This window comes from Protobothrops mucrosquamatus, unplaced genomic scaffold, assembly GCF_001527695.2.
Source record: "Protobothrops mucrosquamatus isolate PMUCROS unplaced genomic scaffold, P.Mucros_1.0 scaffold3334, whole genome shotgun sequence".
Taxonomy (NCBI): domain Eukaryota; kingdom Metazoa; phylum Chordata; class Lepidosauria; order Squamata; family Viperidae; genus Protobothrops; species Protobothrops mucrosquamatus.
Window position 1 is genome coordinate 3,573 of NW_015389324.1, and position 10,839 is coordinate 14,411.

Consider the following 10,839-nt stretch of genomic DNA (forward strand, 5'->3'; position numbering starts at 1 on the left):
GCAAGCGGGACTGACCTAGGGAGGATTTTAGGTAGGGATGATTTTAAGAAAATTTTAATTGACACACAGCTTCCAATATTTGGCTTTTAATTTGGTTTTATGGGGTTTTTTTTTGTTTTTTGATGTATTTTGTTTGTATCTGTTTTAATATGCTGTGCACCGCCCTGAGTCCTACGGGAGAAGGGCGGTATATAAATTATTAAATTAAATTAAATTAAATTAAATTAAATTAAATTAATTAAATTAAATTAATTCTGGGAGGCAAAGGGAATCAGATGGCTTCTGGCCCCAGCTGAGCCAATGAAGAGGCCTGGCTTTCTTGTCTGCTGCAGCCAAGTCAGTAACATTTATTGTAATGTTTATTCATTTGTATTCTTGTCACTGGTAATGCTAGATTAGTAACCTTTGGCTTTTTGTCTCCAAAGCATGTGACATACTACTTGCCACTTGGACTCACTTTTTAAATGTGATTGATGTGATATAATCTATCATATTTATTAAATTTCCATGCCGTCCATTTCACTGGCCAAAGTGAGTCTGTGCTTGACATAGTATTATCTATAAAATCTATTCAAGCTAGCATCGAATTGATACCATGAGGATTAGCATCCTAAACTCATAAATTGCAGATTGTTCTGATTTCAGGCAACTGGAACTTTCAAGAATGATAATTGAAAGGCAGCATGTTTGAATGGTTTGCTGTGAAGCATATCTAAGAGATATTCAGCCTAGTTGTCTCTCTTAACTTGCTCCCTTAATGTTGTAGGAAGCTTTGAGCTAAGCGGGAAATCATTACATTGTACATATTCCCTTCCATCAGAAAATTTATAATTAGAAGAGCTGTTAATTAATTCTGCATACCGTATGAGCGGAATAGGCAATGGCTTAATATATCTCTGCTTTTCTTTCTCACTAAGGTTGACAACAATGTTACTAGACATTTGAATAATGTACTGAAAAGAGAAGACTGGGATATACTCATTCTTCATTATTTAGGATTGGATCATATTGGTCATCTGGCTGGACCAAACAGTCCTTTGATAGGACCAAAGCTTTCTGAAATGGATGACATTATCTCAAAGATTCATAAGTCTCTGCTTTCCAAGGTGAGATGCTTACGTTTTGAAGATGCATTTGATCATGAAAACAGGAAGAAGATCTGAAATTTCCAACTTCAATCTACAGATGCATTTTATCTTACGGCCTGACCAAGTAAATGATTAATTGAGACCAAGTCTCATATTGTGCTTATTGGGGCACATTTCCAGTTTTTAGTCCCGGGCACTTGGAATTGTAGACTAAATGAAATATGTTGATATTGCTCTTTTGAATACATTGGCCATAGGATGTGCAGGAGATGGAAACAATATTTTATTTTAAGTTCTGAAATTTCTGTTGTATTATTGCACATTGGCTTTATTTTAGCAGAACAAAATTAGGAACAATTTGAATATTTCATTTGTAGTCAGGAAAAAAATTGAAATGTAGGAACCTTTGGGGACCTGATTGGCACTTAAGTTTTCTATTGATGTAATATTAATGCATATAATGCAAGGGATCTACATAAGGCTATTTTTGAATGCATATTTGTATGTAGACACTTGGTATACTGTATGTGAGATGCATTCTGCTTAGCCAAGCTAAAGGTTGTGAAAATACTAGCCAGGTGGGATCCCGTTTCTTATTTAAATAAATAGTGCTGTGTGAAATACTAATAATATATTCCTAACAAGGATTGGGGGAGGTTGCTGTGGTATCTTTTATCAGTTTACTTTGGTGTGTGGCAATCGTTCTTGAGAATCCTAATCTTTTTGGCTCAAATCTGCGAGATGAAGAAACAGATTTGATAATAAAATGTTAAACGATTCCATTAAAACTTTGAAGATTTCTTCATATTCAGGAACGGGAGAAAAGAACTTTGCCCAATTTACTTGTTGTTTGTGGTGACCATGGCATGTCTGAAACAGGAAATCATGGTGGTTCCTCAGAAAGTGAAATTCGCACCCCCCTGCTTTTCGTGAGCTCTGCTTTTCTAAGGACAGGTGGTAAGAACCGAGTTTCTCTCTTACTAGCATGTTAGGTTGAATAAAGAAATGTCTGGCTATACCATTTCAGATTGCAAGGGGTGGTGGTGGTTTACATCAAGGGTCCCCAACCTTGGCAAGTTTAAGACTTGTGGACTTCAACAAGTCCACAAGTCTTAAAGTTGCCAAGGTTGGGGACCCTGGTTTACATGATAGAATCTTCCATAACTCCATGAAAATCCATTTTCTCGTTTGTTTGTTTGTTTTTAAAAAAACAATCCTAAATGTTGAAGACACATTTATCTCAAAAGCCCCTTTTCTCTGGTGGGATTTTTTTTTTTTAATTCAGTATTCTATGTAGTTCCAAATAATCAGAAGTACTATATTCCAGAAACAAGTTGTGCGGTCAAAATTTGACCTGAGGTATTTTTATCTGGAGAAATTGCAAGTGACTTAATGTGTCTGCTCAATGGGCTTTTAATAACTCCAGAAGTAATCAGTATATTAATATATTAACACAAAGCAGACCTGCCTGTTTCTACAGCTAAAGGCAGAAAGTGGTGTGCAAAGGATAGCATACCATGGAGTGACATTATTAAAAGCTAAGCGAGTCAATTCTTTCTCAAAAGAACTGAAAGACGTACATACGTATGTATGTATGTATGTATGTATGTATGTATGTATGTATGTATGTAATAATAATAATAATAATAATAATAATAATAATAATAATAATAATAATAATAATAATAATAATAATAATAATAATAATAATAATAATAGTAAAGTTGGAAGGGACCTTGAAGGTCATCTAGTCCAACCCCCTGCTCAGGCAGGAAACCCTATACCATTTCGGACAAATGGCTGTCCAGTCTCTTCTTAAAAACTTCCAGTGTTGGAGCATTCACCGCTTCTGGAGGCACCCTGAATGCCTTCTGGTTTCCCAATAGCCACCTGCTTTTGTCATCAGTTCAGTTACTTAGAAACAGTAACTTTAGAAACCTATGTGAAGTAGCCTAAAGGTAGCAGGGGAGAATTTGAGTTTGAGAGTCCTTGAGGTGTTATGAATACTTGCTGAATCTTGCTATGAAAAAAATAGGAGAAACAGCTGTTATTTTGGATGCAGTACAGAAAGGAGAAATGCTTATGCTTATGGGACAGCATCTCTTCTGGTCAAGAAATTATATTTTGGGGAATGAAGAATAGATAAGCCTTAATATTTTCTTTCTCCCTTTAGGTCCCCGAAGACATCCGGAACTTATCCAACAGACTGATATAGCGGTCACCTTAGCATTAGGGCTTGGCTTGCCAATTTCAAGAAACAGCGTTGGGAAGCTTCTGTCCCCTGTGATAGAGTGGAAGACAGCTAGAGAACAGCTACGGTACTTGCATTTGAATGGTTTCCAACTCGGTAAACTTCTTCAAGAGAATGTCCCTACATATACGAAAGGCAAGTAAGTTCATTATGTTCTGGTAATTAGGATGTTTTTATTTTCTCCCACGAACAGTCATAGATTGTGAAGAAAGGAAATAATATTCTGAAAATTAAGAAGCAGCTTGCTTATAAATGAATGAAAAGGGAAAAAACAAAAACAAAAGTAAGAATTGGCTTTATAGCTAATTAGATGTTGATCTTAAACATCGGTGAAACCTTTTAAGTCATGCTTCTAGGATAAGACAGCACACTGAAGATATGTCTTGTATCTGTAATGTAAACCTGAAGGTATAACATTATTTCTACATTTATCATAATTTTAAAAAAACAAATTCAGCTTGGAGATAAAAACCTCCTGTCAACATTAGTCATAAATACAGTAGGCATGTAGTTAATGTGTCTTCCTTATGAAGAGCGCCTTTGTTTTCAAGTTATGTGAAGCTGTCATGTTTAGTTGTAAAAGTGTGAATGCACCCAGTATGACTCAGATTTGCAATATGGCATCCCTAAGCAGTAGCCAGAAAATTGTACTAAAAATAAACAAACAAACAAAAATTGAAAAAAGAAAGGAATAAAAAAAGAAAAAAAATGTAAAATTATTGCCTTCTACCATTCTCTTTCGTGAGTAATTATCCTCTTAATGATTTTGCTATCTTCTTTGTACCTTTGGAATTCTCAAATCCTAGAATCATTAGTTCAGTCCTTTCAGCAAAAAGTCCATATAAGCTTTCAATCTTTCAAAAAGGTTTTCTGTCAGGTTTTTTTTTTCTTTGAGCAAGCTGCAGATTCAGTTAATTTTATAATCCAATCTTTCACTCATTGTATTTAATTGCTTTTCCAACTTTTTGAATACAATAATCTCCCCATGGTTATAATATAAATGTCAATTTCCTATTTTTTTTCTAATTCTATATCAATAAGACCCAACGGGAATAATTCTAGCTTTATCGTAATGTTGAGCTGCAGTATATTTTTTATTGTTGTATGGATTTGCACCCAACATAGTTCTGCGTTTTTTAGTATTTAGCATTTCTTTTGTCACACAAAATTATGCGGTATAGTTAGTCCCCACTTAACGTTCACTTATTCAATAATTGTTCAACCGTGTTAAACCAGAGGATTTATGACACTGTAATCATCACGGTGTCCTTGCGATCACATAATTGCAATCAGGTGCTTGAGGGTGAAGATTCATTCTCTGAGCTTGTGGGTTGGTTTCCAAACGTTTCGTTACCAAGCTAGGTAACATCTTCCAGTGGAGTTTCGGGGATGTCAGTGTCAGTGTTCTTCTGTTTATAAGAGCTTTGTGTGGTCAGTAGTTCTTGTGATGGGTCAGGTGTGCGTGTGTGAAGTGAGGGTCTTGTGATGGGTCAAGTGTGAGTCTTGTGATAGGGAGGTTACATCAGGTGAGGGTTATTGGGAGGTGAAGTGCTGGTGGGGGGGCTTGCATGGGTTGGTTGAGGGTCGTTGCCGTCTCTGGTTGGCTGTGCAGTTGATTTGGATTCTGAGGGGTTCATAGGCTGGTTGTAGGTCATTGTGTCTGTTGATGGAATTGCTTGTGGAGTGCCAGGCTTCGATGAACTCACAAGCGTGGCTGGTGGTAGCGTGGCCGATGATTTTGGTGTTGCTCCAATGGAACTGGTGCTGCTGGTGTTGGTGTGGGTAGAGATTAAGGATTTGGGATGGTGGCGTTTGACTGCCAGCTGCTGTTCATGGATCTTGGTTTTAATTGATGTGATGTTTGTCCTATGTAGAATTGGTTGCAATTGTTACAGATAATTTTGTAATTACATTGTTTCTTTCATCCTTGTGTATCTTGTCTTTGGTTCTGGATAATTCTGGCGGAGTATGGCTGTGGTTTGTGGGCTATTGCTTTTCCTAAAGGTTGAAGAATTTTGGCTGTCATTTCTGACACCTCTTTTTGTGTATGGTAGGGTTAGTTTTTCCGTGGTGGTTGGCTGTGGGCGTGTTGTGGTTTGGATGCTGTATGTCAGAATATGAAATTTTTTTGATAGCTGTTATGGAGAAGGATGTCAAGCAGCCATTTCTCTTCCACTTTTTGTAGTGTTGTGGTACTGCAGTGTTTTCTGGACCTTCTAAAGAGGGTCTGGACACAGTCTTTTTTATGTGCGGTGGGGTGGTTGCTTGCAAAGCTGAGGATCTGGTCTCTGTGTGTGGATTTGCGATAGATGGCGGGTTTCCAGTTCTCCACTGTCCAGTCTTCTTATGTCGATGTTGAGGAATGGGAGTCTGTTGTCTGTTTCCTCTTTGCGTGTGAATTTGATCCCAGGGAATATGTTATTGAGTAGGTGATGTAGTTTCTTCAATTTGGGAGCATTTGGTGATGTCAAAGGGGTCATTGACATAGAGTTTCCAGAATTTTGGTTCGATGGTGAGTAGAGCTATGGATCTGAGTCATTGCATGACTGCTTCTGCTATTAGGCTGATATGGGTGATGTAATTCCATTGGGGTACCTTGTACTTGCTTATAGATTTTCCCTTTGAACTTGTATATGTTGAGGCATAGATCCAGAAGTTTCATGATGGTTTCAGTGGATATAGAGTGTTCTGTGATGGCATTATCTTTGTGGGTATGGTGTTTAGCAAGTAGGTGGTGTATGGTTTGTTTAGCCAGGTTGATGTCAATCGAGGTGAAGAGAGCAGTGACGTTGAAGGAGACTATGATTTCTTCCTTGTTAATCTTGGTGTGCTTTGGAGAAATTGTTCTGGGGAGTTTATTGAGTGGGTTGAGTCATTGACCAGGTGTCTGAGTTTCCTCGGCAGAGTTTTTGCTAGTTTGTACATCAGTGTTCCAGGTAGAGACAGAATTGAACATAAGGGGGATCCCATTCTTGTGTATTTTGGGAGTCTGTAGAACCTGGGTGTGGAGGAGTCTTGTGGTTGCATGTGCTTTGTCTCTAGTGGTGTTAGCTGTTTTTCTTTTTCTATTTTTCTTAGGGTGTCTTTTATTTTGTTCTTTAGCTGTTCTGTCAGATCATTGTGGATTATTTGGTAGGCGTTGGTGTCATTTAGACGGTTTTCGGCTTTGCGGATGTAGTCAGTTTTGTCCATTACTACCATCAGTCTGTCTTTGTCTGCCAGTAGGATGGTGATGCTTTCATCTTGTTTCAACGTCTTTAGTGCTCTCTTCTCCTTTTGGCTAAGTGTTTCATTTTGTCTGTTGCGTTGGATGCTGGAGATGATTCTTTGTCTGCTGTCTTCTTGTGTTTCTTGGTCGTGTGGTGCGTTTTTAGAATGGATTCGAGATTGGCGAGGAATTCGATGGGGTCAGCATCTTTGTGGTTGAAATTGAGGCCATGTGTGAAGACGGTCTTTTCGTCATCAGAGGTCTACTGGATAGATTTCTGATCCATAGTTCTGAGTTGTCTTGTGGTTTTAGGGTGATGGTTTCAGGTGCTTGTTTATGCCTCACAGTTATGACATTGTAATGTCCCACAATTATGTAATTGCCATTTGCAACCTTCGGTGCTGGCTTTCGACGAAGCCAGTGAGATAGACAGCAGAAGGTTGCAAAAGGTGATCACCTGATGATGGGACGCTGTGAACATGCAAGATTCACCTAAGAACGACAACTGGGACTGCTGAAACTGCCATTGTAAGTCAGCAATCCCCTGCCATTGCACTTTGTGACCACATTGGGTAGTCACAAAGTACTCAGTCCCAATTACCATTGGTAAGTAAAGCCTACCTGGAAAGGTAGCTAACCTGAATCAGTATTTGGGGCTCTGGGTGATCTAGTCCACTGTTGTTCATTCTATTAGCCATAAACTGAGAAAAACAACTGGTTAAACATTACGGGGCAAGCTTTAGTTTAAACTCTGTATTAAAATATAATGTTCTATCTGCATTCTCGTCTCTTATTATTAGACCCTGGATTTGAAATGTTTGTGAAGGCAGAAAAAGCTCATGGGAATTGGATTCAATACTATTTGGAGGGCAGTAGTACACAAGTTGTCATGAATTTGAGCAAAAAAATCATAAAACAGTATTTGGAAGCTCTCAAGATCCTGAGCTCGTCTTTAAGCAAGCAAGTGGCCCAGTATGATGTCTATTCAATGATAACAGGAACGATGATTATTCTGGAGGTATGGACTGATTTTATTTATTTATTATTTATTGGTCTTAAAAGCCACCCAACTCTCAACATCTCTAAGAGGCCTCTGTTGCCCAAACTAGGAAAAAGTAAAATGAAAGAAAAGAACCCAGCATCTCAAAAGAAAACTAACATGATTGCCAGCCACCATAACCCTAGGCCCGAAAGCAGAGCCAGTTTTTTGGAGATTTGCAGAACAGTTGGAGGATGGCAATTGTATGGATCTCTTGTGGGGATACAAAGCCTTACTTTATAAAGCAGCATATTAAACCTGTTACTTTATTTGCACAGTTTCACGGTATTTACATTCCGAGCCAAATTCCACTTGCCACAAGGCTCTCTGATTAGATGTAGATTGGGACATTTTATCCAGATTCCCAGTAGTTGTTGTTGTAGATACTTTATGTCTGTGTGATATAAGTTATTCTATGCAACAAAAGGCATGGTAAAGAATAGACGTTATCGGATGGTCTTGTGATTGTTAACTTTTACAGTAACTGTTCTCATCTCTCCTTTTTATCTTCATTTATCTCCTTTTTTCCTCCCTTCTTGAGTTAATTCCCCCTCTTACTTAATTGAACTACCTACATAGAAACAAGCATACATTGTACTTACAGTTCAAACAGTACCAGGTTTCACAAGGAGTTATGAGAAAAGACATTATTCTATATAACCATACAGAGAGAGAGGGAGGCGGAGAGGGAGGCAGGCAGGCAGGCAGGGAGGGAGGGAGAGAGAGAGAGAGAGAGAGAGCAACAGGGACCACAAAAAAGGCAAGGTTCAGTATCCAGAACTTCACAACCACCAAAGGACAAGGTACTAGCTGCCATAATTGACCTCTCCATGTAGATGAAGGTATAATTGACATTAGCTTCCATCTAGACATTTCCAGTGTAGTGAAAGGTAATCTGCCCCCCCCTGTACACATGTACGTGTGCGTCCACTGCCATACCAAAGTCACATACAAGTAGTTCTCAACTTAAAACAGTTCATTTAGGGTCCGTTCCAAGTTACAAAAGCATGGGGGGGAAAGTGACGTATGACCATTTTTCATACTTAAATGTTGCAGCATCCTCGTGGTCATGTGATCAAAATTCAGACACTTCGCAGCAGTGTCCTGCTTCGTATTTGTGATGATTGCAGTGTCCTGGTGTCATGTGATCACCTTTTGTGATCTTCTGACAAGCAAAGTCAATGGGGAAGCCAGATTCACTTAACCATGTAACTAACTTGACAAGTGCAGTAATTTACTTAATAACTGTGGCAAGAAAGGTCATAAAACGGGGTAAAATCCACTTAATTGTCTCAGCAGCAGAAATCTTGGGCTCAATTGTGGTTTTAAGACGAGGACTACCTGTATTTGCTTGTAATTTAGTTGCAAGATACTATAGAGCAGTGGTGGTGAACCTATGTCATGCGTGCCAGAGGGGTCACTCAGAGCTGTCTCTATGGGCACTCATGCCGTCACCCCAACCCCCCCATGGCCCCCTCCTCACCAGCAGTCCCCTGGAGCAGAGTCACCCCCCAGGTGCAGCCCGCGCAAAGCAGTGCAGCCAAGGACATGGCAGCCGGGCAGCAGGGACAAGACTCTGCCCTCACACCCCATCGCATGCAGATGATGAGAGTGTGGTCGCCATGGTGCTGCTGGGCCGCCTGGGCGATCGGCGGGCTGTGGAGGCAGTGGGTGGCCCTTTGGGAGCAGGTTGGGGGGCAGAGCGGGGGTGTTTTTTGGGCACAGTCTCTAAAAAGTTCGCCATCACTGCTATAGAGGAATGTATAAAGCTTAACAATATACAGTGTTACATGTGAATAGATCCGTTTGATTTGCTAGATGGTTAGGGAAATGGCAGGTATGCTGCACCCCACCTGTAATATGTGATAGTGTGTAATCTCTGCCCCTTGTTGAGTTGTAGACTAGATTTTGACTGTGTTTCCTCTTTTGCTCCCGACATAGGTGCTGTTCTTGCTCTTATTGAGCCTTCCAAAAGCCCTGAGCAGCAGAGCTGAATTTGAGATGCCTCACTCTTCCTTGTGTTCTCTGATGTTCTACTTGATGTGCCTAATATGGAGTGCCATTCATGTAGTTGTCTGCACCTCCACAGAAAGCTTATGCTATTTTTGCAGCATTCCCTGGCTTATAGCAGCTGGAATTATCATGCTGGCTTCGGGGCTTTTTTGGGTCATAATTTCTCTTCTGGAAGCACGGGTAATAAATTCAAGACAACCATTGAAGGTAAAAATACTGGAATGTATTATAATTTCTTACCAGTTGCACATCTCTTTTTCCAGGGAGGATCAAGAGCCGTGGTGGACAGTGGTTAGAATGCAGTATTGCAGGCTAACTCACTCTCACTGCCAGGAGTTCAATCCTGACCAGCTCAAGGTTGACTCAGCCTTCCGTCCTTCCGAAGTCAGTAAAAAGGAAGACCCAGATTGTTCAGGGCAATAGGCTGGCACTGTAAACCACTTAGAGAGGGCTGTAAAGCACTATGAAGCGGTAAATAGGTCTAAGTGCTATTGCTAAGTGATATTTGCTATCTACACGCTGTTCCTTTTTCCTTGTGCCATTTTTATTTCTTTCAGTCACAATGTCTTTTTCATTTTCCCTTTTGCCTTTATAAAGGAGAAAACACAGGTACCCATATCTTTTCTCTCACAAAGTAGCTGGAGACAATTTGAACAAAGAAATAGGGCAAGGTCTACGTTATTTTTTTTTTCCTGCTTCCCAGGTTTTCAGCTTCAGATTGCAATATAAATAGTTTTAGTAACTGTAAACAGTCCAGATCAATCTGTTGCAGAATCATAAGTAGTTTGACTTCTCTCTAAATTGTGGGACAAATGCTAGCAATTAGACCATTAATATTGAGCCATACAATCTAATGTAGTTACCTTTTTCCTTAAAAAATATTTGTGTACATAATCCTTGTGTTCTGTGACCTCACCAGTCAATTTGCAGTTCTGGATAGTAGGCATTCTTTCTCAGTGGTGAAATGTTAATTGCTGTTTATACATTCAGGATAAAAACAGCCAGGGCTTCCTCTGCAGTTCTTTTATAAATCTGAGCTGAATTACAGTTGCAAGAAAAAGTATGTGAACCCCTTGGGATAACGCGGAGTTTTGCATGAATTGGTCATAAAATGTGCTCTGAACGTCATCTAAGTCACAACAATAGAAAAACACAGTCTGCTGAAAATAATAATACACAAACATTACATGTTGCCATGGTTTAATTGAACATAACATGTAAACATTCACAGTGCAGGGAG

General features: G+C 39.5%; 1 protein-coding gene across 1 annotated transcript in view; it reads left to right on the top strand.

Annotated features, from left to right (window-relative positions):
* The window catches only part of LOC107297485 (GPI ethanolamine phosphate transferase 2), a 65,553-nt gene that overhangs the window by 3,560 nt on the left and 51,154 nt on the right, over nt 1–10,839 (top strand). The window contains exons 3-7 of the mRNA XM_015826848.2: nt 918–1,106; nt 1,901–2,045; nt 3,262–3,474; nt 7,348–7,565; nt 9,528–9,806. Coding sequence (XP_015682334.1) covers nt 918–1,106; nt 1,901–2,045; nt 3,262–3,474; nt 7,348–7,565; nt 9,528–9,806 — 1,044 coding nt within the window. The remainder of the gene's footprint in view (nt 1–917; nt 1,107–1,900; nt 2,046–3,261; nt 3,475–7,347; nt 7,566–9,527; nt 9,807–10,839) is intronic.